This window comes from Hemitrygon akajei, chromosome 8, assembly GCF_048418815.1.
Source record: "Hemitrygon akajei chromosome 8, sHemAka1.3, whole genome shotgun sequence".
Taxonomy (NCBI): Eukaryota; Metazoa; Chordata; class Chondrichthyes; order Myliobatiformes; family Dasyatidae; genus Hemitrygon; species Hemitrygon akajei.
In genome coordinates, this window is record NC_133131.1 from 72,488,308 (window position 1) to 72,508,828 (window position 20,521).

Consider the following 20,521-nt stretch of genomic DNA (forward strand, 5'->3'; position numbering starts at 1 on the left):
CACTCCTCTCTGAGCATTGTCACCTTGTGGTGCTGGAGAGGTCTCTTGAGTTCCCGGGATCCCGCAGACGATGCCGTCTGGAGCTTAGCTCCTGGAAAGATCAATCATGGTAGTCGGGTCAAGAGGAAGGTCCCAGACAAAGAGCGATCCCGTGAAGACCTTGATGGTGGAGCTGGTGGAAAGATGATGATACATCACATCAGCAGTGAAGCCAGAGGAAGGCCGCAGCAGTGAAGGGTCCTCAGTCATCTTGCACTCTGGGCACTGAGCATTTGGTAGCAGCCTGTGCATCAACTTCTCCACATTAAACAAGATCACACACAGGCATTCTCCATTAATGGAATCCACCCTAATATTTCAGATTAAGTCCCGTGGTGATCAGCAAGTGGCAAAAGGGGGTGGGATTGTGAGGTCTGGAGGCCTCTTAAAACGTGTATTCTGGATTGGCCTCTACAGCCACTCACCAATAGACAACCCCTCAGGAGAACAGCATACTCGACTCGAGTGATCACAGTACTACTTTTGCACTGGGATTCGTGCAGAGGCTCCACTATTCCTATCAGGATCTATATATTTTGCCTTCACCTGTAGCCATTGTGACACTAATACCAAAAATGTGGTGACCTGCCTTGATGACTATCATCCATTGGCAGTTACATCCACAGTGATGACGTGTTCTGAGAGGTCAGTGATGAAACTTATCAACTCCTGCCTGAGAAGCGACTTGGATCCTCTCCAGTTTGCCTACCATCACAACAGGTCAACAGCAGATGCCACCTCATTGGTTCTTCGCTCAACCCTGGAATATCCAGACAGTGAAGATGCACACATCAGGATGCTCTTCATTGACTGCAACTCAGCATTTGACACTATCATCCCCTCGAAACTGATCAATGAGCTTCAAGACCTTGGCCTCAATACCTCCTTGTACAACCGGATCCTCAATTTCCTCACTTGCAGACTCCAGTCAGTTTGGCTTGGCAACAGCATCTCCTCCACAATCTCTCTCAGCACAGGTGCACCACAGGGCTGTGTGCTCAGCCCCCGCTCTACTCGCTTTACGCTTATGACTGTGTGACTAAGCACAGCTCCTATGTCTTATTCAAGTTTGACACACACTGCCAAAGGCTGAATTAAAGTTGGTGACAAATCAGCACATAGGAGGGAGATGGAAAATCTGGCTGAGTGGTGCCACAGTAGCATCTTCTCACTCAATGTCAGCAAGAGAACAAAGGTGATTATTGACTTCAGGAAGAGGAAATCGGAGGTCCATGAACCAGTCCTCATCAGGGGATCAGAGGTGGAGAGGGTTAGCAACTTTAAATTCCTCGGTGACATCATTTCAGAGGATCTGTCCTGGGTCCAGCGATAGGTGCCATTCTGAAGAAAGCATGACAATGCTTCTACTTTCTCAGGAGTTTGCCAAGATTTGGCATGACATCTAAAACTTTAGCAACCTTCTATAGATGTGCGGAGGAGAGTATATTGGCTCGTTGCATCATGGCTTATTATGGAAACACCAATGCCCCCAAACAAACAAATTCTACAAAAAGTAGTAGTTATGGCCCTAGTAAAGCCCTCCCCACCATTGACGACATCTACATGAGCACTGTCGTAGGAAAGCAGCATCCATCGTCAAAGCACCCTACCACCCAGGCCATGCCACCTTCTCACTGCTGCATCAGGAAGAGGATGCAGGAACCCTAGGACCCACACCACCAAGTTCAGGAACAGTTATTACCCCTCAACCAGAGGAATTGCTTCACCCACTCCATCACTGAGCTGTTCCTACTCAAATAGATTCACTTTCGAGGACTTTTCATCTTATTTTCACAATATTTATTGTTTATTATTATTTATTTTTAGTTGATTATTATTATTTTATTCGTATTTGCACAGCTTGTTGTTTTTTTGGGCATTTTGGTTGTTTGTCCAGTCTGTTGGGTGCGGTCTTTCATTGATTTTATTGGGTTTCTTCCACTTACTGTAATTGCATGCAAGAAACTGAATGTTAGGGTTGTATATGTCAATATATGTACTCTGGTAATAAAATTACTTTGAACTAAGAATGACCTTCCAGGAGTGCTGTGGAGAGGCCCCTTTAAGAATTGGAGCCCTGACATCAGTTAACACAGGAATGGGCTGGAGGTTGTGCACTGTTTCAATCATCTTCACTCTGTCTGCCACTATAGGCAGGGTTTCCCAGAGGCCACTCATTTTAATTCAACTTCCCATCCCCATTCCAACGTGGTCTCCTCCACCTGGAAATGGTACCGCAGCATAAAAGCCAGGACCAACAGGCTCCGGGACAGCTTCCTCCACCAGGCCATCAGACTGAGCTGACACAACTGTTTTTTTAAAAGTTATATTGACTGTCCTGTAGTACATACTATTTATTACAAATTACTACAAATTGCACATTTAGATAGAGATGTAACGTAAAGAGTTTTACTGCTTGTGTATATGAAGGATGTAAGTAATAAAGTTAATTCAATTCAGTTGAGGTTGTGGGGTTGCTGGGGCAGCACGGTTCAAAGAGTTGGATGGGCCTACTCTGCTAAATAAATATCATATAAAACTTTTACAGGCTTTTGGGGGTATATAGAGGATGGTATTTCCTCTGTCTTTGGGGTGTATGTCCAGAAATGGGAGCATCTCTGGTGAAGGGGCCTGTCACGTCCATTTTAGGAAAGCTCAGTTATCTTTGGTCCCCACCGGACACTCAGCTCTCACCTGTTTGCACGCAGAAGCGACCACACTTTGGTACGCGGCTCCGACCAGGTGAGGGTGGGTAGCGGCTTTGATGCCCTGGTGAGCTAGGGGCAGGCCTGCCTCGCCTGCAAAGTCAGCTCTAACCGGGAGGATGAGATCTACAGTGAGAGCCAATGGCCAGGAAGGCGGGACTGCCACGCTCTGTTGAGAGCACGAGGGGCAATGCCATCCACTGCAGCCAAGGAGGACCCCAAATGAGACGCTCGTTTGTACGACTGGACCTGGACTTCTGAGGTTGGGAGAGTGGAACTGTCCCAGTGCAATGGCTTTTCCACTTTAAAAACACTCCTGCACAGGTTTTCTGTCATCGCCAGATGCAATGGACCACCAATTCCCCTGCTTAAAGTGTCAAGAGTCTCAGAATACTTCAAAGTAAGATTTCTGATCAAAGTTGAACAAGTTAGGTCTTTATTCTTTGGAGCGTAGAAGGTTGAGGGGGGACTTAATAGAGGTATTTAAAATTATGAGGGGGATAGATAGAGTTGACGTGGATAGGCTTTTTCCATTGAGAGTAGGGGAGATTCAAACAAGAGGACATGATTTGAGAGTTAGGGGGCAAAGGTTTAAGGGTAACACGAGGGGGAATTTCTTTACTCAGAGAGTGGTAGCTGTGTGGAACGAGCTTCCAGTAGAAGTGGTAGAGGCAGGTTCGGTATTGTCATTTAAAGTAAAATTGGATAGGTATATGGACAGGAAAGGAATGGAGGGTTATGGGTTGAGTGCGGGTCAGTGGGACTAGGTGAGTAGGCATTTGGCATGGACTAGAAGGGCCGAGATGGCCTGTTTCCATGCTGTAATTGTTATATGTTATAGAAGTTCCCATACACTACCTTCAGCTTCATTTTCTTGCAGGCATTCACAGGAAAATAAAGAAATACAATAGAATTTATAAAAATAACTATGCATACAGGGTGACCAAGGATGGGAGCTCAACATCCAGGGATATTCAATATTCAGGAGGGATAGACAGGAAAGAAAAGGAGATGGGGTAGCATTGCTGGTTAGAGAGGAGATTAACGCAATAGAAAGGAAAGACATTAGCCTGGAGGATGTGGAATTGATATGGGTAGAGCTGCATAACACTAAGGGGCAGAAAACGCTGGTGGGAGTTGTGTACAGGCCACCTAACAGTAGTAGTGAGGTTGGGGATGGTATTAAACAGGAAATTAGAAATGCGTGCAATAAAGGAACAGTAGTTATAATGGGTGACTTCAATCTACATATAGATTGGGTGAACCAAATTGGTAAGGGTGTTGAGGAAGAGGATTTCTTGGAATGTATGTGGGATGGTTTTCTGAACCAACATGTCGAGGAACCAACTGGAGAGCAGGTCATTCTAGATTGGGTATTGAGCAATGAGGAAGGGTTAGTTAGCAATCTTGTCGTGTGAGGCCCCTTGGGTAAGAGTGGCCATAATATGGCGGAATTCTTCATTAAGATGGAGAGTGACATAGTTAATTCAGAAACAAAGGTTCTGAACTAAAAGAAGGGTAACTTTGAAGGTATGAGATGTGAATTAGCTAAGATAGACTGGCAAATGATACTTAAAGGGTTGACGGTGGATATGCAATGGCAAGCATTTAAAGATTGCATGGATGAACTACAACAATTGTTCATCCCAGTTTGGCAAAAGAATAAACCAGGGAAGGTAGTTCACCCGTGGCTGACAAGGGAAATTAGGGATAGTATCAAGTCCAAAGAAGAAACATATAAATTAGCAAAAAAAAGCGGCACACCTGAGGACTGGGAGGAATTCAGAGACCAGCAGAGGAGGACAAAGGGCTTAATTAGGAAAGGGAAAGAAGATTATGAGAGAAAGCTGGCAGGGAACATAAAAACTGACTGTAAAAGCTTTTATAGATACGTGAAAAGAAAAAGATTGGTCAAGACAAATGTAGGTCCCTTACAGTCAGAAACAGGTGAATTGATCTTGGGGAACAAAGACATGGCAGACCAATTGAATAACTACTTTGGTTCTGTCTTCACTAAGGAGGACATAAATAATCTTCCGGAAATAGTAAGGGACCGAGGGTCTAGTGAGATGGAGGAACTGAGGGAAATACATGTTAGTAGAGAAATGGTGTTAGGTAAATTGAAGGGATTAAAGGCAGATAAATCCCCAGGGCCAGATGGTCTGCATCCCAGAGTGCTTAAGGAAGTAGCCCAAGAAATAGAGGATGCATGAGTGATAATTTTTTAAAACTCCTTAGATTCTGGATTCGTTCCTGAGGATTGGAGGGTGGCTAATGTAACCCCACTTTTTAAAAAAGGAGGGAGAGAAAAACCAGGGAATTATAGACCGGTTAGTCTGACATCGGTGGTGGGAAAAATGCTAGAGTTGGTTATCAAAGATGTGATAACAGCACATTTGGAAAGAGGTGAAATCATCGGACAAAGTCAGCATGGGTTTGTGAAAGGAAAATCATGTTTGACGAATCTTACAGAATTTTTTGAAGATGTAACTAGTAGAGTGGATAGGGGAGAGCCAGTGGATGTGGTATATTTAGATTTTCAAAAGGCTTTTGACAAGGTCCCACACAGGAGATTAGTGTGCAAACTTAAAGCACACGGTATTAGGGGTATGGTATTGATGTGGATAGAGAATTGGTTGGCAGACAGGAAGCAAAGAGTGGGAGTAAACGGGACCTTTTCAGAATGGCAGGCAGTGACTAGTGGGGTACCGCAAGGCTCAGTGCTGGGACCCCAGTTGTTTACAATATATATTAATGATTTAGACGAGGGAATTAAATGCAGCATCTCCAAGTTTGCGGATGACACGAAGCTGGGCGGCGGTGTTAGCTGTGAGGAGGATGCTAAGAGGATGCAGGGTGACTTGGATAGGTTAGGTGAGTGGGCAAATTCATGGCAGATGCAATTTAATGTGGATAAATGTGAGGTTATCCACTTTGGTTGCAAGAACAGGAAAACAGATTATTATCTGAATGGTGGCCGATTAGGAAAAGGGGAGGTGCAACGAGACCTGGGTGTCATTGTACACCAGTCATTGAAGGTGGGCATGCAGGTACAGCAGGCAGTGACAAAGGCAAATGGTATGTTGGCATTCATAGCAAAAGGATTTGAGTACAGGAGCAGGGAGGTTCTACTGCAGTTGTACAAGGCCTTGGTGAGACCACACCTAGAGTATTGTGTGCAGTTTTGGTCCCCTAATCTGAGGAAAGACATTCTTGCCATAGAAGGAGTACAAAGAAGATTCACCAGATTGATTCCTGGGATGGCAGGACTTTCATATGAAGAAAGACTGGATCGACTAGGCTTATACTCACTGGAATTTAGAAGATTGAGGGTGGATCTTATTGAAACGTATAAAATTCTAAAGGGATTGGACAGGCTAGATGCAGGAAGATTGTTTCCGATGTTGGGGAAGTCCAGAACAAGGGGTCACAGTTTAAGGATAAAGGGGAAGCCTTTTAGGACTGAGATGAGGAAAAACCTCTTCACACAGAGAGTGGTGAATCTGTGGAATTCTCTGCCACAGGAAACAGTTGAGGCCGGTTCATTGGCTATATTTAAGAGGAAGTTAGATATGGCCCTTGTGGCTAAAGGGATCAGGGGATATGGAGAGAAAGCAGGTACGGGGTTCTGAGTTGGATGATCAGCCATGATCATACTGAATGGCGGTGCAGGCTCAAAGGGCCGAATGGCCTACTCCTGCACCTATTTTCTATGTTTCTATAAACAAAGATTGACAAACAGCCAATTTGCAAAAAAAGACAAACTGTGAAAATAAATATAACACTGAGAACACGAGTTGTAGAGGCCTTGAAAGGGAGCTTGTAGGCTGTGGAATCTGGTCAAAGTTGTGGTGAGTGAAGTTATCCACACTGGTTCAGGAGCCTGATGGTTGAGGGGTAATAACTGTTCCTGAACCTGGTGGTGTGGGACCTGAGGCTCTTGTCCAATGGTAGCAGCAAGAAGAGAGCATGGCCTGGAATGTGGGGGAATTGATGATGGAGGCTGCTTTGTTGTGGCAGTGTTCCTCATGGATGTGCTCAAGATTAAGGAATAAGAGTCAGAATTAGGTTTAATATAACTGGCATATGACGTTAAACTTGTCTTTGTGGCAGCCATACTATACAATAGAAAAAATGTGAATTAGAGTATGCATATCTATATATTAAATAGTTAAATTTAAGTTGGGTAGATGGAGCTCGTCAGCCTGGGAAGGTAGTCCATCTAAGAGAGGGAAAACTGACTTCAAACCTCCACTGTCTTGTGGCCATACCCACGCATGGGAAAGGCTTCGGGAGTAAACCCTGAGGACAAATCCAGAGCTGGAGTCCCTAAGGCAGTCCGACGTTGTCTTCATTCTCATTCTGGCAACTCCTGTGACGTCACTGGTGCCAAGCTGTATCGGCCCTTGCCCTTCCCTTGGACAACATCGGTGGCATGGAGAGGGGAGACTTGCTGCATGGGCAACTGCCGGTCTTGCACACAACCTTGCCCAGGTCTGCATCCTGAAGAAGACTTTCCAGGTGCGAGACATGGTCTCGCGAGACAAACGGATGCCATACAAATTAAATAAGTAGTGCTAAAATAGAAATAAAGATGAGTGAGGAGGTGTACAGGATTCAATGTCCATTCTGAAATCAGATGGCAGAGGGGGGAAGAAGCTGTTGCTGTATCATTGAGTGTGTGCCTTCAGGCTCCTGTACCTCCTTCCTGACAGTAGCAGTGATGGGGCAGGCCCTGGGTGATGGGGGGTCCTTAAAAATGGATGCCGATTAGCCTTTCTGTGAACTTTTATCCAACTGTGTTGTGGGGGTGTTCAGTTACTGAATATATTCCAAACATCCAGCAAGTTAGGTATTCCAGGTAATCAAACAACGTGAGCTCACAAGGACAGGAACAGAGACCCACTGCACCAACAACCACACCTAATTATTCAGCCATCGTGGCAGAGAAGTGAAATAAACGCCAGGGTTACATTAAAGCCAGAAAAGGAAGGAAGGACCATGAATGGCTCATACAGTGTATAGCATTAGGCAGTTTATGGTGCACGGTTATCGGTATTGGGGATAGTGAGGGCTGGTTTTGGTAACATCAACGGTAACTCATTTTCTTTTTCCGATAACGCTCCCTGACTCGGCCAGCATGCTGTGCTTTTATTGCAGATTTGATGTTATCAAAACCAGCCCTCATTTTTTGCGCTCGGAGCAAGACCAAGGCCTCTTTGATAGTTACCATGGCTATGGGGAATGCGACTCAGATTGACGGTTACCAGGGTAACGTAGTGGGCGGAGAAAGGGGCGGGGCGAGAGTGGGCTGCCGGGACCAGGGTTCATTGCAGGCGGGGTTGGAGGCGGGGCCAATATGGACCGTCGGGGGAGGGGCCAGGACGCAGAGACATTTCTCGAGGGGCGTGGCCAAGACTGAGTGCCAGTTCCCGAGGGGCGTGGCCAGAACGAGTGAGGAGCCTCTGGGGGCGTGACCAGGGTTGACTGACGGGTCTCCTCCCCTCCCCCCGGACGGCAGGGCGGTAAACCGACCGTCAGCTGCAGTGTGGCCGTGAGGATCTGCAGGATGAGGGACCCAGTGGGGTTTCTGCGGCGGCAGCAGGAGGCAGACAGCGGGGATGCGGCCGAGCGCTGGCAGAGGATGGAGACCTTCTACAACCGGAGGTGAGGCCTCACCCTCCCCGCCCCGAGGTGCCGGGACAACCCCACCCCCACCCGGCCGCTCTCTCCCTCGGCCTCCTCTGGAGGTGTGGGGAGGGGAGTTCTGGGTCTCCCCTTCTCTCCTGGCCATAGGCGTGACTTGGCAGCCTCTTCTCCCCGGGGGAAGGGGACCAGGCGGGCGGGGTCACTCGGGTTTGTGACCCCCCCCCCCCGGCGTATAACTTATGCGGGATGAGGTGACTTGCCCCCTTTTCATCTTGAGTTGAGTGGCTGGAGAATCAGGGGGTGGGTGCGGTTCGACCTCGCACCCTACCCTCTTTGCCGGCCAAATTGCGCAGCCTGCCTGCCTTGGTCAGGGGATGGGCTGGCTAACGAATGCAGAGTCAATGTGGTCTTCGCCACGCCTGGATTATCACCGACGTGTCGTGAAAGTTGTTTTGCGGTAGCTGTCCTTAAATTGCAACCAGTATATACGAAAATTCAATAGTGCAGAAAGGAGAGCGAAAGTACTGAGGTGAACGATAAACCCATTAGTCATGGGTTCATTGTCCATTCAGAAATCTGATGGTGGAGGGGAGGAAGCTGATCCTGAAACGTTGAGTGTGTGTGTCCTCAGGCTCCTGTACCTCCTCTCTGATGGTAGCAACGAGAAGAGGGCATGCCCTGGGTGATAGGGGTCCTTAATGATGGACGCCGCCTTTTGATGTTTTCTATGCCAGGGAGGCTAGTTCCATGAAGGAGCTGGCTGAGTTTGCAACCCTCTGCAGCTTTTCCCAATCCAATGCAACCTGACTGCAGTAGGAGAGATGCAACCATGCCCTTTCACTGACAGATGCTGACCATATTTCCATCAGCCTTTATGTGTCTAATTTCATTTCACAAGGATAGATTGCAAAGTGCCTTGCAAGGCACCCGCCTGTATTTCAAATGTAAATTGCAGGTTGAGTTGGTGGTAAGGAAGGCAAATTCATTTTGAGAAGATCAAAACCTAAAAGCAAGGATGAAATGCTGAGGCTTTATAAGACACTGGTCAGACCAGTATTGTGAGCAGTTTTGAGAAAGGATGTGCTGGTATTGGAGAGGGTCCAGAGGAAGTTCACAAAAATAATTCTGGGAATGAAAAGGCTAGTGTGTGAGGAGTGTTTGATGGCTCTGGGCCTGTACTGGCTAGGGTTCAGAAGAATGAGGTGAAGAACGCATTGAAACCCAAGGAATCACGCAAAGGCCTAGATGTGGAGAGATTGTTTCCATTATTGGGGTCTAGCACTAGAGGGCTCAGCCTCAGAATTGAAGGATGCACCTTTAGAATGGAGATGACAAATTTCTTCGGCCAGACGTGGTGAATCTGTGGAATTCATTGCCACAGGGGCTGTGGAGGCCAGGTCATTGGGGGTATTTAAAATTAAGGTTGATGGGTTCTTGATTAGTCAGGGCGTCAAAGGTTACAGGGAGAAGGTGGGAGATTGGAAGTGAGAGGAACAATAAGTCAGCCATGATAGAATAGGAAAGTGGACTTGATGGGCCAAAAGGCTTAATTCTGTTCCCATGTTTTACAGTTCTATGATCTAATGTTAACTCCTCTCTTTTGTTCTAGGCTCTGGCATCAACTCACAGTGGAGCTGCTGGAATTCACACTGATTCCCTGTTTCCCATCTGGGGACAATCTCTTACAGGTAGGGGATGTAATTAAACGACCCTTAACTTGTAGGATATGTATGGGCTAGGAAGCCACATTATAGCTTCCTATTTCTCCTCTCAGCTTCAAACGTTGTCTTGTTTTAGACACTGACTCCACACGCACGCCACCCTCTGAGTGAAAAGGTTCCACCTTTCACCCTTAACCCATGACCTCTAGTTCTAGTCTCACCCACCCTCAGTGGAAAAGGTCTGCTTGCATTTGCCCTGTCTATGCCCCTCATAACTTGGAAACCTCTATCAAATCTCCCCTCAATTTTCTACAATCCAAGAATAAAGTCTTAACTTATTGGATCCTTCCCTGTAAGCTCAGGTCTTCCAAGTCCTGGCAACATTTTTCAAGTTTTCTATTTGTTTTTAATGCTGTCAATCTCTTTCGTGTTGGTAGGTCGATTAGAACGATAAACGAATTTTGGTCTTGCAGGTAGTGTCCAGAAAAATGCATGAATAATCACAAGCTCTCAAACAATGTTTCTCACTTTTCATAAGACTATACACGCAAGGGCAGAATCAGGCCAATTAGCCCATCGAGTCTGTGCCACCATTCCATCATGACTGGTTTATTATCCTTTCTCAACCCTGTAACTTTTGACACTCTGACTGATCAAGAACCAATCAACCTCCACTTTAAATGTACCTGATGATTTGGCTTCCACAGACATTCCTTGTCCCTCTATTCCAAGACAGTGCCCTCTGTTCTTAGACTCTCTCACTATAGAAAACATCCACTTTATCTAGCCTTTCAACATTTGATAAGTTTCAGGAGATCCCCCTTATTCTTCTAAACTCCTTCAAGTACAGGCCCTAAGGCATGAAATGTTCCTCGTATGCCATTCTCAGAATCTTTCTTGTGAGCCTCCTCTGGGCCCTCTGCAATGCCAGCACGTTTTTTAGATATGGGTCCCAAAACCACTCACGATATTCCAATTGCTGTCTAACCAATGCCTTTTAAGCCATTGACATTACATCCTTCCTTTTATATTCTAGTCCTCTCGAAATGAATGCTAATGTTGCATTGCCTTTGTTACCACCGATTCAGCCTACAAGTTTAACATTTATGGAACTCTGCACAAAGACTCTCTAGTCCCTTTGCACCTCTGATTTTTGAATTTTTCTTGCCATTTAGAAAATAGTCTACACCTTAATTCCTTCTACCAAACTGCATGACCATACACTTCCCTACACTGTATTCTGTCATGGGGTGTAAATGTTGTTGGTTCATATTCAAAAGTGGATTTAAGGCAGGTGCGCTCCAGTGGGTGGAAATGGACATCTCCTGTTTTTTTTTAATGGAATTGGCTTTGCAGTTGTAAGCATTTAAAGAAGATAGATTTCTGCAAACAATTTTTTCCGTCGTCGCCTGTGATTTACATTTATGACCAATTGAAGTTTTGGATGGTTTCTAAATATATTCCTGGCCCCTCCTATACTCGCTTGAATTTGGAAGAATATCAAGGAACTCACTGAAACCTATTGAATATTTAAAGGCCAAGATAGAGTAGATGTAGAGATGATGTTTGTCATAATGGAGGGAGTCTAGGACCAGAGGGCACAGTCTCAGAATAGAGGCACGTCCATTTAGAACAGATATGAGTGTGTTAAAGGTTATGGGGGAGAAGGGAAGAGAATGGAGTTGAGAGGGATAATCAGTCATCCATGATGGAATGGCAGAGCAGGTTCAATGGACAGAATGGCCTACTTCTGTCCTGTGTGTTATGGTCTTTAATATGCTTTAGAACAAATGCTGGAGTACACACACAGTAATAAAAACCCCTACTGACATTATGCCAGCAGTTTCATGGAGAGGAGGCATGGGGCGGATATGCTGAAGGCAGCAGCTGAGCAGAATGATTAGAGTTAGTAGATTTCGACCTCGTGGCATTGTGGCCTCTGCTTTAGCGAGCAGCAGCATAAAATTAAAGCTAAACGTTTGTTTGCTTTACTTGCTTGTTTCTCTCCAGGCAGAATTCTTTTGCTGTTGTGTTGAAATGACCTTAATCAAAGTAATTTGACTGAGCAAATCTTCCTTCTTGCTCTCCTTCCCCACAGTGCTACAGCCTTCACCATTGATTGACCTTGTCCACCCTCATCCAGATCTCACCTCTGCCGTCCAGCTGGGTGGGACTGTTCCTGTCTAAGAAAATGGGGCTATAGAGTTACCTGTAAGGGATTCAAATTCCTTTATTTATTGCATGTACATCTAAACATTGAAATGCGTCGATTGCGTTAACCGACACAACCTGAGGGTGTGCTGGGGTCACTGTACATTCTGGCGGCAACGTAGCGTGCCCACAATCCTCGGCAGAACAACACTGGAACAAAACAACAACAGCAAAACAAGCCCCTTTTGACCCTCTCGTCCACTGGCTCACAGACGTAGCAGGCCTCCAACCCCAGGACGGGATGCCCCTGGGCCACCGGCCATCAGTGGACTCGCAGACATCTGGCCCCTGAATTTTCCAGCGGAATTTGTAAATGTTGGTACAGTTACAGCGTTTACTGTAAAAGGCGTTTAGGTAAGTATATGGCTGGAGGGATATTGACCAAAACGCAGGCAAATGGGGACATCTTGATCAGTATGGATGTGATAGGCCATCATGTCTGTTTTGGTGATGTACAACTCCACTGTTCAGATTGAGATTTATTTATCACATGTACTCTACATGGAAACCCACAGTGAAATGCATCATTTGTGCTGGGTGCAGCCTGCAAGTTAGCCACGTGCACCGATGTCAACGTATCACGCCTGCGATGTTCGGCAGAGCAACACGAGTGACAGCAACAGAACATGAGCGAAGTGATAACAGCAAATTAAAAACCCTGTCCCCACCCACCGATCCACAGAGAGACTTCTGATTCCAATCAATACGTTGACGATCTCCTCACCCCACCCACCACCACCCGTTTCACTAGATTGTTCATGATAGGTTTTAAAACACATCAGGTTACCCGCTTCTACCACACCACCCTCCACAGTTCAAGTTTATGGTTGTCATAGGCATACGTACGCGGGGTATAAATGCCATAAAAGTTAGCTTTTTCAGTAGCGCAGTAAATTATAATTACTGGTATATTAACATAAATTATACATAAGAACTAGGAACAGGAGAAGCTATTGAGCCTACTACACCATTCAATAGATCGTGGCAGATCTGACCATGAACTTAGCTCCAGCTACCAGTCTTTTTCCCATCACCCTTCATTCCCCTACTATTCAAAAATCTGCCTAACTGTGTCTTAAATGTACAGTGGATTCCAGTCAAATTGGGCAAATCAGGGTCAGTACATTTTGGCCCAGTCAAGCAGCTGTCCTAATTAGCTGACAGTTCATGGGAATAGTTTAGAAAGGTATAAAAAGAGAAAAACTGCAATTTAACTAAGTAACAAATTATGTATTTAAATGAAACACAGAACAAATTAGAATGCTACCAATACTACTACAGTATTATAAAAGTGTGTATCAGTCGCTAATAGTTATCAACAGAGGAATTCAGTTTGTGTTCTTTTCATCAACTGTAAATGAACAAAATCAGCTAAGACATGTAAGATAATGGACTGCCTGCTATCAGCAACTGCATCCTTCAAATCTTCATTGTAACATTTAAGGTGATTGTCAATACCTTCAGACACCATTAACTTTTTGAAGTAATTAAATCGTTTCAGTTGCACTGGATTGTTTCTGGCATCTGCCAGATTCAACCCTGAATGCTTGGAAGCTGCAGTGAGCAAAGCAGTTCTGAGTTGTCTGCTGCTTATTTCTCGCCAACTATCAGTGACAAACATCACTGCTTTTTGACCACAAACACACACAACTGATGTCATTTAAAATCTGTTTGCTCTAAAATTGGTTCATTGTCTAATGGCAACACAAGTGCATGTTTGACACTGGTTAGAAACTCCGACAAGCTTACTGCCCCTATTAAGTGGCATGGTGTCAAATAACTGAGGGGAGTCCCAGCTATTTTCTTGATAAGTATTTGTTCTTTTAATTTTTCCCAAATATGCAGATTAACTGGCACAATTAACGAGAAACCACTGGATTTAATGAGGTAGCCTCAACTGCTTGCCTGGGCAGAGAATTCCACAGTTCCACTACTCTGGGAAGAGCGTTTCTCCTCATCTCTACTCTAAAAATCTACACTCCCTTGTTCTAGGCCATGTTCTGTAGTTCTAGTCTCATTTACCAGTGGAAACAAACTTTCCTTCCTCTGTTAGGTGTGCAAAACAAATAAAACTTATGCAAGATTGAGAGAGAGAGAGGGGGGAAAATACAGTTCAAGTTGTATTAAGGGTTTTCAGATCAGTTCATGAACCTGATGGCAGAGGAGAAAGTGTTGAACCCTGAGTGTGGATCTTCTGGCTCCTGTACTACTTGCCTGAAAGCAGTATTGAGAACTTGCCTCTTGGCTGTTGTGCCCCATAGCTTATGCAGTGGTTGATATTAGTGCCAGAAATTTCTTCCAGGTACTTAAAAACAAAATTAGTTTTATCCCTAACATTTAATGTGAAATCTGTTGTTTTGTGGCAACAGTACAGTGCAATACATAATCCAACTATAAATTGCAATATCTGTGTATTATCTCTCTCACTCACCCTCTCAAGAAGATATGAGCTGATATTTGAGGAAAAAAACAAAGGGGCCAGTGCTTTGCTTTTGTCTCAGATAGCTGACATCAGCAGGATTGAACCTGTTTTATTCTCATTGCGACCTTTCCCACACAGCAGTTGGAACCTAGGTCAGGTTGTTGACAGCCTTTCAATGTCTGACCTTGAGACAAGCTTCCAAACACACAGCTACTCCATTGGCACGTAATTCCACTTGTTTATTGCTTGACCCCACATCTACCTTTAACCTGCACCAAGATCAATCATTCCAACCCTTCCTGCCTACCTAGCCCTCCATTTTTCTGTCATCCATGTGTCTATCTAGGAGTTACTTAAATGTCCCTAATGTATTTGCCTTCACTACCACCCCTGACAGAACATTTCACGCACCCACCACTCTTTGTATATTTAAAAAAAAAACAAATTTACCTCTGACATCCCTTTATACTTCCCTCCAATCACCTTAATTATACCCCCTTGCATTAGCCATATCATGTCCAAGTTCAAATTTAACTGTATTACAGCCATATACGAATACCACAGATACAGTGAAATGAAACAGCATTACTCTGTGGCCAACAGTCACACACAGCCAGAGTTGACCATAGATTTTGCATCTTAGCTGTCTAGATACGCAAGCCTGGGCAGTACAATGAGAACAAGCAAGCTCCCCCTCGCCATGCAGCTGATGAACCCAGAGGAACGGCAGAGACCGATACAGTTTGGTACCAGCAGTGTTGCAGGAATTGCCAGTCAGTGTTGAACTTGTTGCCTTGGGGACTCCAGCTCTGTATTTTTCCCTGGGGGCGGGGGGGGGGGGGGAGTGGTGAGGTTTACTCCCGAAGCCTTCCGCATTAGTGGGTATAGCTTACAAGGCAGTGGAGGCTTGAGGTCAGTTTTCCTTCTTGCCAAGCTTCCAACCACGGCTAACAAGTTGCATCTGCCTGAAGTGACTGGTTTTAAGATGCCAGTAACCCACCTTTGCCTCTTCTCCTGTCAGTAGAAATGATTCAGTCGAGCTTAATAGCTAAGCCACACGTGAAGGCCAGGAGCTGGACTTGGTTGTCAGAGGCTATTTGAGGCACATGCCATTGGGAACGTTTAATAGGTAGTGGGAGCTTACCCTGTTACCACCCCTGGCTATAACAACCTTAAGGAACCATAGCGCACATAAGATATTGGTAAAATTCTGTCACACAAAATTATAGTCCAAGTCACAGAGTCCAAGAATGTTGCAGTAGTCTGCAGTCAGACAATCCATCTTGTCTTCTGCTGAGTGAACACTGGAGGCCAGCACAGTCTCTAGCATGTACACAGCGCCATACCACCTCCTGTGGAATGTACAGACTCCACCGCTCTCCTGGGCAACTGGCAACGGGCCTTGTCCTCTCTGGACCCAGGGATCGCAGCTCCCCTGCAGTCTGCCAATAAGTTAGAGAATCGGACTTGCAGCATTCCACTGGCTTCATTCAACAGTCTTGCATCACAAGAAAAGCGACTAAGATTATCTTGACTTTTTTCCCCTCTATCATCCAATTCCTAAATGGATGTTGTACCCTTGGACACAACCTCAAATATACAATTTTTTTTTGCATGTTTTTTAATCTATTCAATATATATATATATACTGTAATTGATTTACTTATTTTTATTTTATTTATTATTTTTCTCTTCTAGATTATGTATTGCATTGAACTGCTGCTGCTCAGTTAACAAATTTCACGTCACATGCCAGTGATAATAAACCTGATTTTGATGCTGAAACCAAGCAAGCCAGCATTTTCTACTGGAAGGCCCTCTTATTCCTCTTCACTCCATAGAGAAAAGTCCTAGATTGATCAGCTTATCCTCATAAGACATGCTCTACTTCATATAATGAATGAGGGACGAGATCTGTCATGATATTCCAAGTATAGTATTAACTAGTGTTTTATAGAGCTGAGGCATTTCTCTTGAACTCAATCACCCCCAACTGATAAAAGCCAACACACCATATGCATTCTTGCACAGCAGGTTTGAGGGATCTAAGGACATAGATCCCAAGATTCTGCTGTTCCTCCACACTGCTAAGAATCCTACCATGAACGCTGTACTCTGTCAAATTCAACCATCCAAACCATCCAGATTGAACATCATCTGCCATGTCTCAGTCCAGCTCTGCATCCTGTCAGTGCCAATTAATGCTGAAACCTGTGTTTATTCCTGAGCTTTGTGGACTCTGATGTTTTTAATTCAAGGTTCTTTTGGAAGTCAAGAAAGAGACACAAGACCTGTGGCTTCACAATCTCAGTACTAACAGAGCGAAGAATTGGAGATGGGCAGTAACAAATAGCAATGGAAAGTAATAGAAGATATGGCAGGCCAATGTGCTCAGCTTTTTATGCCATAGATGAGAAACATTCCATCTCAATATGTAGATAAGAGTTAACCAGTCAAATATATCCATATCCAAATAATACAACACCAGAGAAACTTTCCAGAATGATATGAAGAACTGTAGCCACTAGGGGGCACACCGAACAATTGAGCATATGTACTGTGACCACTAGGAAACTTACTAAGCAGTTACATGTATATAGGTAGTTACATAAAATACAAGCAGGCAGTTGAGATGGCACTGGTGAGCCTCTGGCTGATAAATGTTAATCTCACTTTTTCTGGCAAATGATCATTGCGAGTAGTGGTCTGTAACTTCCCTTTGGACTTGGAGGCAATTCGATGTGGCAGAACCAAGGCAAGGCAGGCGACAGGCCCCTCTCTGAGGGTGAGGAAGACCTGAAGTTTGATTGTTTTAAGTGCCATGCCGAAGTCCGAATCCAGGCGGCTATGTTTGGGCAACAGAGGGTACCTGAGTGACTGAAGTCGATGTTTGGATGGGGGTTTAAGCGCAGGGCTGAATCGGAAAGGTTGGTTACAGTCCGAAACATGACAGTGGGGTCCAGGCATCAGAGCGGATTGGCCCGGCTGAATCCAATGTTGTGGAGGTTTAAGCGCGGAGCCAAATCGGAAAGGTTGGGCACAGGCTGAATCAAGGTGGCAGGGTCCTGACCTCTGAGTTTATTGAGGCAATTGAACCCTACGTTTGGACATCAAATTAGGTGCCCAGCCAGACTGAATAGGGCAGGGTGTTGGAGCCCGAGATGAGGGATGGGCCAGTTCAGATCACTGCTCCATAGCTTTGCTCTAAAATAAACTCTGCTGAGCTATGAAACTGTCTTTGCAGACCAGTTCAGAACCCTATTTACTTGCAGTTATTGTTTGTGATGTTTATTTTCTCTGCACGTTGGGTGTTCGATGGTCTTTCTTTATGGGTTCTGGAGGGTTTCTTTGTTTTGTGACTGCCTATCAGGATACAAATCACAATGTACTGTATACATTGGTGATAAACGTGCTTTGGACTTTGATCTTTAATTGTTAAACTGCAAAGAACATAATTAAACATTCTACTCTAACAGCCTTGACTGTCCAATCTGAGGTGGACAACCTCCCACCTTCCCCATTTAAATCTTGACGTCTATAAGTCTACTGCCCAGAACTGCACTTTGGTCTTGTAATTGGACACCTGCTCTGACCCCTGGACTGGCAACTCCCATCCTTTCTTTAAGATCCCTAGATGCCCTCAGTATAGCACATCTCCTATATCCATCACCAATGGAACCTGCAAAGAAATGTGTGCTCCCTGGAGCCTTGGATGTTCATATTTTAGTCATAGAAACTATAAGACATACGAGCAGAATTGGGCCATTTGGCTTATTGAGTCTGCTCTGCCATTCCATCATGGCTGAATTATTATCCCTTTCAGCTCCATTTCCTGCCTTCTTCTCATAACCTTTGTCACCCTGATTAATCAAGAACTTATCAAGCTCCACTTTAAATATACTCAATGACATGGCCTCCATGGCCATCTGTGACAATGAATTCCACAGATTCACCGCACTCTGATTAAAGAAATTCCTCCTCAACCCCTGTTTTAATTGGACCTCTCTGTATTCTGAGGTCCAAGAACACTGTTCCTAAGGTTCTAAGCAGTAAATCTCCTTCCCAAACATTTCTACCTTTCTCTCTCTTTGTAAATCTTTGAGAAAGATCAGTCCATTGGCACTGATATCTTTTATGGTTTGGTATAAATTTTGTCACAACATTCTGCTCTTATGTTGTAATCTTGTAAGGGACAATAAATCAGCCATGATGGACTGTATGGAGTAGATTTGATGAGCTGAATGGCTAAATTCTGTTCCTATGACTTGGGTCTTATGAACATGTTTCTGTGAAGTGATTTGGGATATTTTGGTGCATAAATAGCAGTATAATAAATATAGGCACAAAAGATTCTGCAGATGCTGGAAATCCAACAATGCTGGAGGAACCCAGCAGGTCAGGCAGTGTTTATATAGAGGGGAATAAACAATTGGTGTTTTGGACTGAGACCCTGTATCAGGACTGGGAAGGAAGGGGGAAGGTGCAAATATAAAATGTTTGGGGGGGGGGGGAGAGGAGGACAAGCTGGACGGTGATAGGTGAAGCCAGGTGGGTGGGGAAGGTAAAGGGCTGGAGAAGAGGGAATCTGATAGGAGAGAAGAGTGGACCATGGGAGAAAGGGAAGGGTGGAGGGGGAAACCCAGGGGGAGGTGATAAGCAGATGAAGAGAATGCGTAAAGGGCTAGGGTGGGGAATAGAAAAAGAGGGAAGGGAGAGGGGAAAATTACTGGAAGGAGAAATTGATATTCATATCATCAACTTGAAGACAAATTAGATGGAATATGAGGTGTTGCTCCTCCACCCTGAGGGCAGGCACATCATAGCAAAGGAGGAGGCCATGGAATGGGGATAGGAATTAAAATGGTTGGTCACTGGAAAACTCCACTTCTGGTGATTGGAGCAGAGATGATTGTTTACAGAATTTTGCTTTTCAGGGTTTGTTTTGTTTATAGGACACTTTAAAGCTCAATATGGATGTTTGGATAAAATCAAAATACGGTTTGCATATCAAGATGATTAAGTTTTCTTAATCTCCTGAATAATTATAAATAGCTAAACACGAGATTCTGTAGATGCTGGAAATCCAGAGCAACGCACATAAAATGCTGGAGGAGCACAGCAGGTTAGGCAGCCTTGAGCTTGGGGGTTTCCAGCCTTTTTTAGACCCCTACCATTAACCGAGGGGTTTGAGGAGCCCAGGTTGGGAACCCTTGATGGTTTCTACTTTAAAACATTGCACTTGTTTTGAGTTGTTAACCAAAGGCAATAAGCTTCTTTGGATATGTTTAAAGAACTGATAAGTTAATTAATTCCAGATACAAAGGCTCCACATATAACCATACCATTTTTGTATTACAGTTGTATGAAAACTTCATAAGTGATTTTGAGCACAGGTAAGCATTTGGCAAGATGGCTAAAGTTCCTCTAAAACATGATTGATCTAATTGGGTTTAAAGTGTAATCTCTTTGTGCAAGGGCTCCAATGATAAGGTGAGTTTCAACTGTTGGGTAAGTAATGCAAGTATCCTGACTGTTGGCTTGGGATACAGTAGGGTGGATGTATTTTGAGGTGTGATATTCATTCTCAAAGTCAAACGTCATAGTAAATGTATTTTCAAAATAAATATATACCTGGAGGCCAGTTTATTAGCTACCTCCAGCACCTAATAAAATGGCCACTGAGTGTATGTGTGTGGTTATCTGCTGCAGCCCACCCACATTGAGGTTCGATGTGTATTCAGAGATGCTCCTCTACACTGCACTGTTGTAATGCTTAATTATTTGAGTTGCGGTCCCCTTCCTGTCAGCTTGAACCAGTCTGGCCATTCTCCTCT

The 20,521-nt window shown here is 44.6% G+C and overlaps 1 protein-coding gene across 3 annotated transcripts in view; it reads left to right on the forward strand.

Annotated features, from left to right (window-relative positions):
* The window catches only part of LOC140731982 (26S proteasome non-ATPase regulatory subunit 13-like), a 243,651-nt gene that overhangs the window by 28,012 nt on the left and 195,118 nt on the right, over nt 1-20,521 (forward strand). Inside the window, exons 1-3 of one of the 3 annotated variants that reach the window (XM_073054033.1) lie at nt 8,235-8,411; nt 10,003-10,081; nt 20,046-20,080. In XM_073054033.1, coding sequence (XP_072910134.1) covers nt 8,314-8,411; nt 10,003-10,081; nt 20,046-20,080 — 212 coding nt within the window. In that variant the 5' untranslated portion in view covers nt 8,235-8,313. Of the gene's footprint in view, nt 1-8,234; nt 8,412-10,002; nt 10,082-20,045; nt 20,081-20,521 lie in introns of those variants that run through there. The other 2 variants (XM_073054032.1, XM_073054034.1) reach the window with 2 other exon arrangements.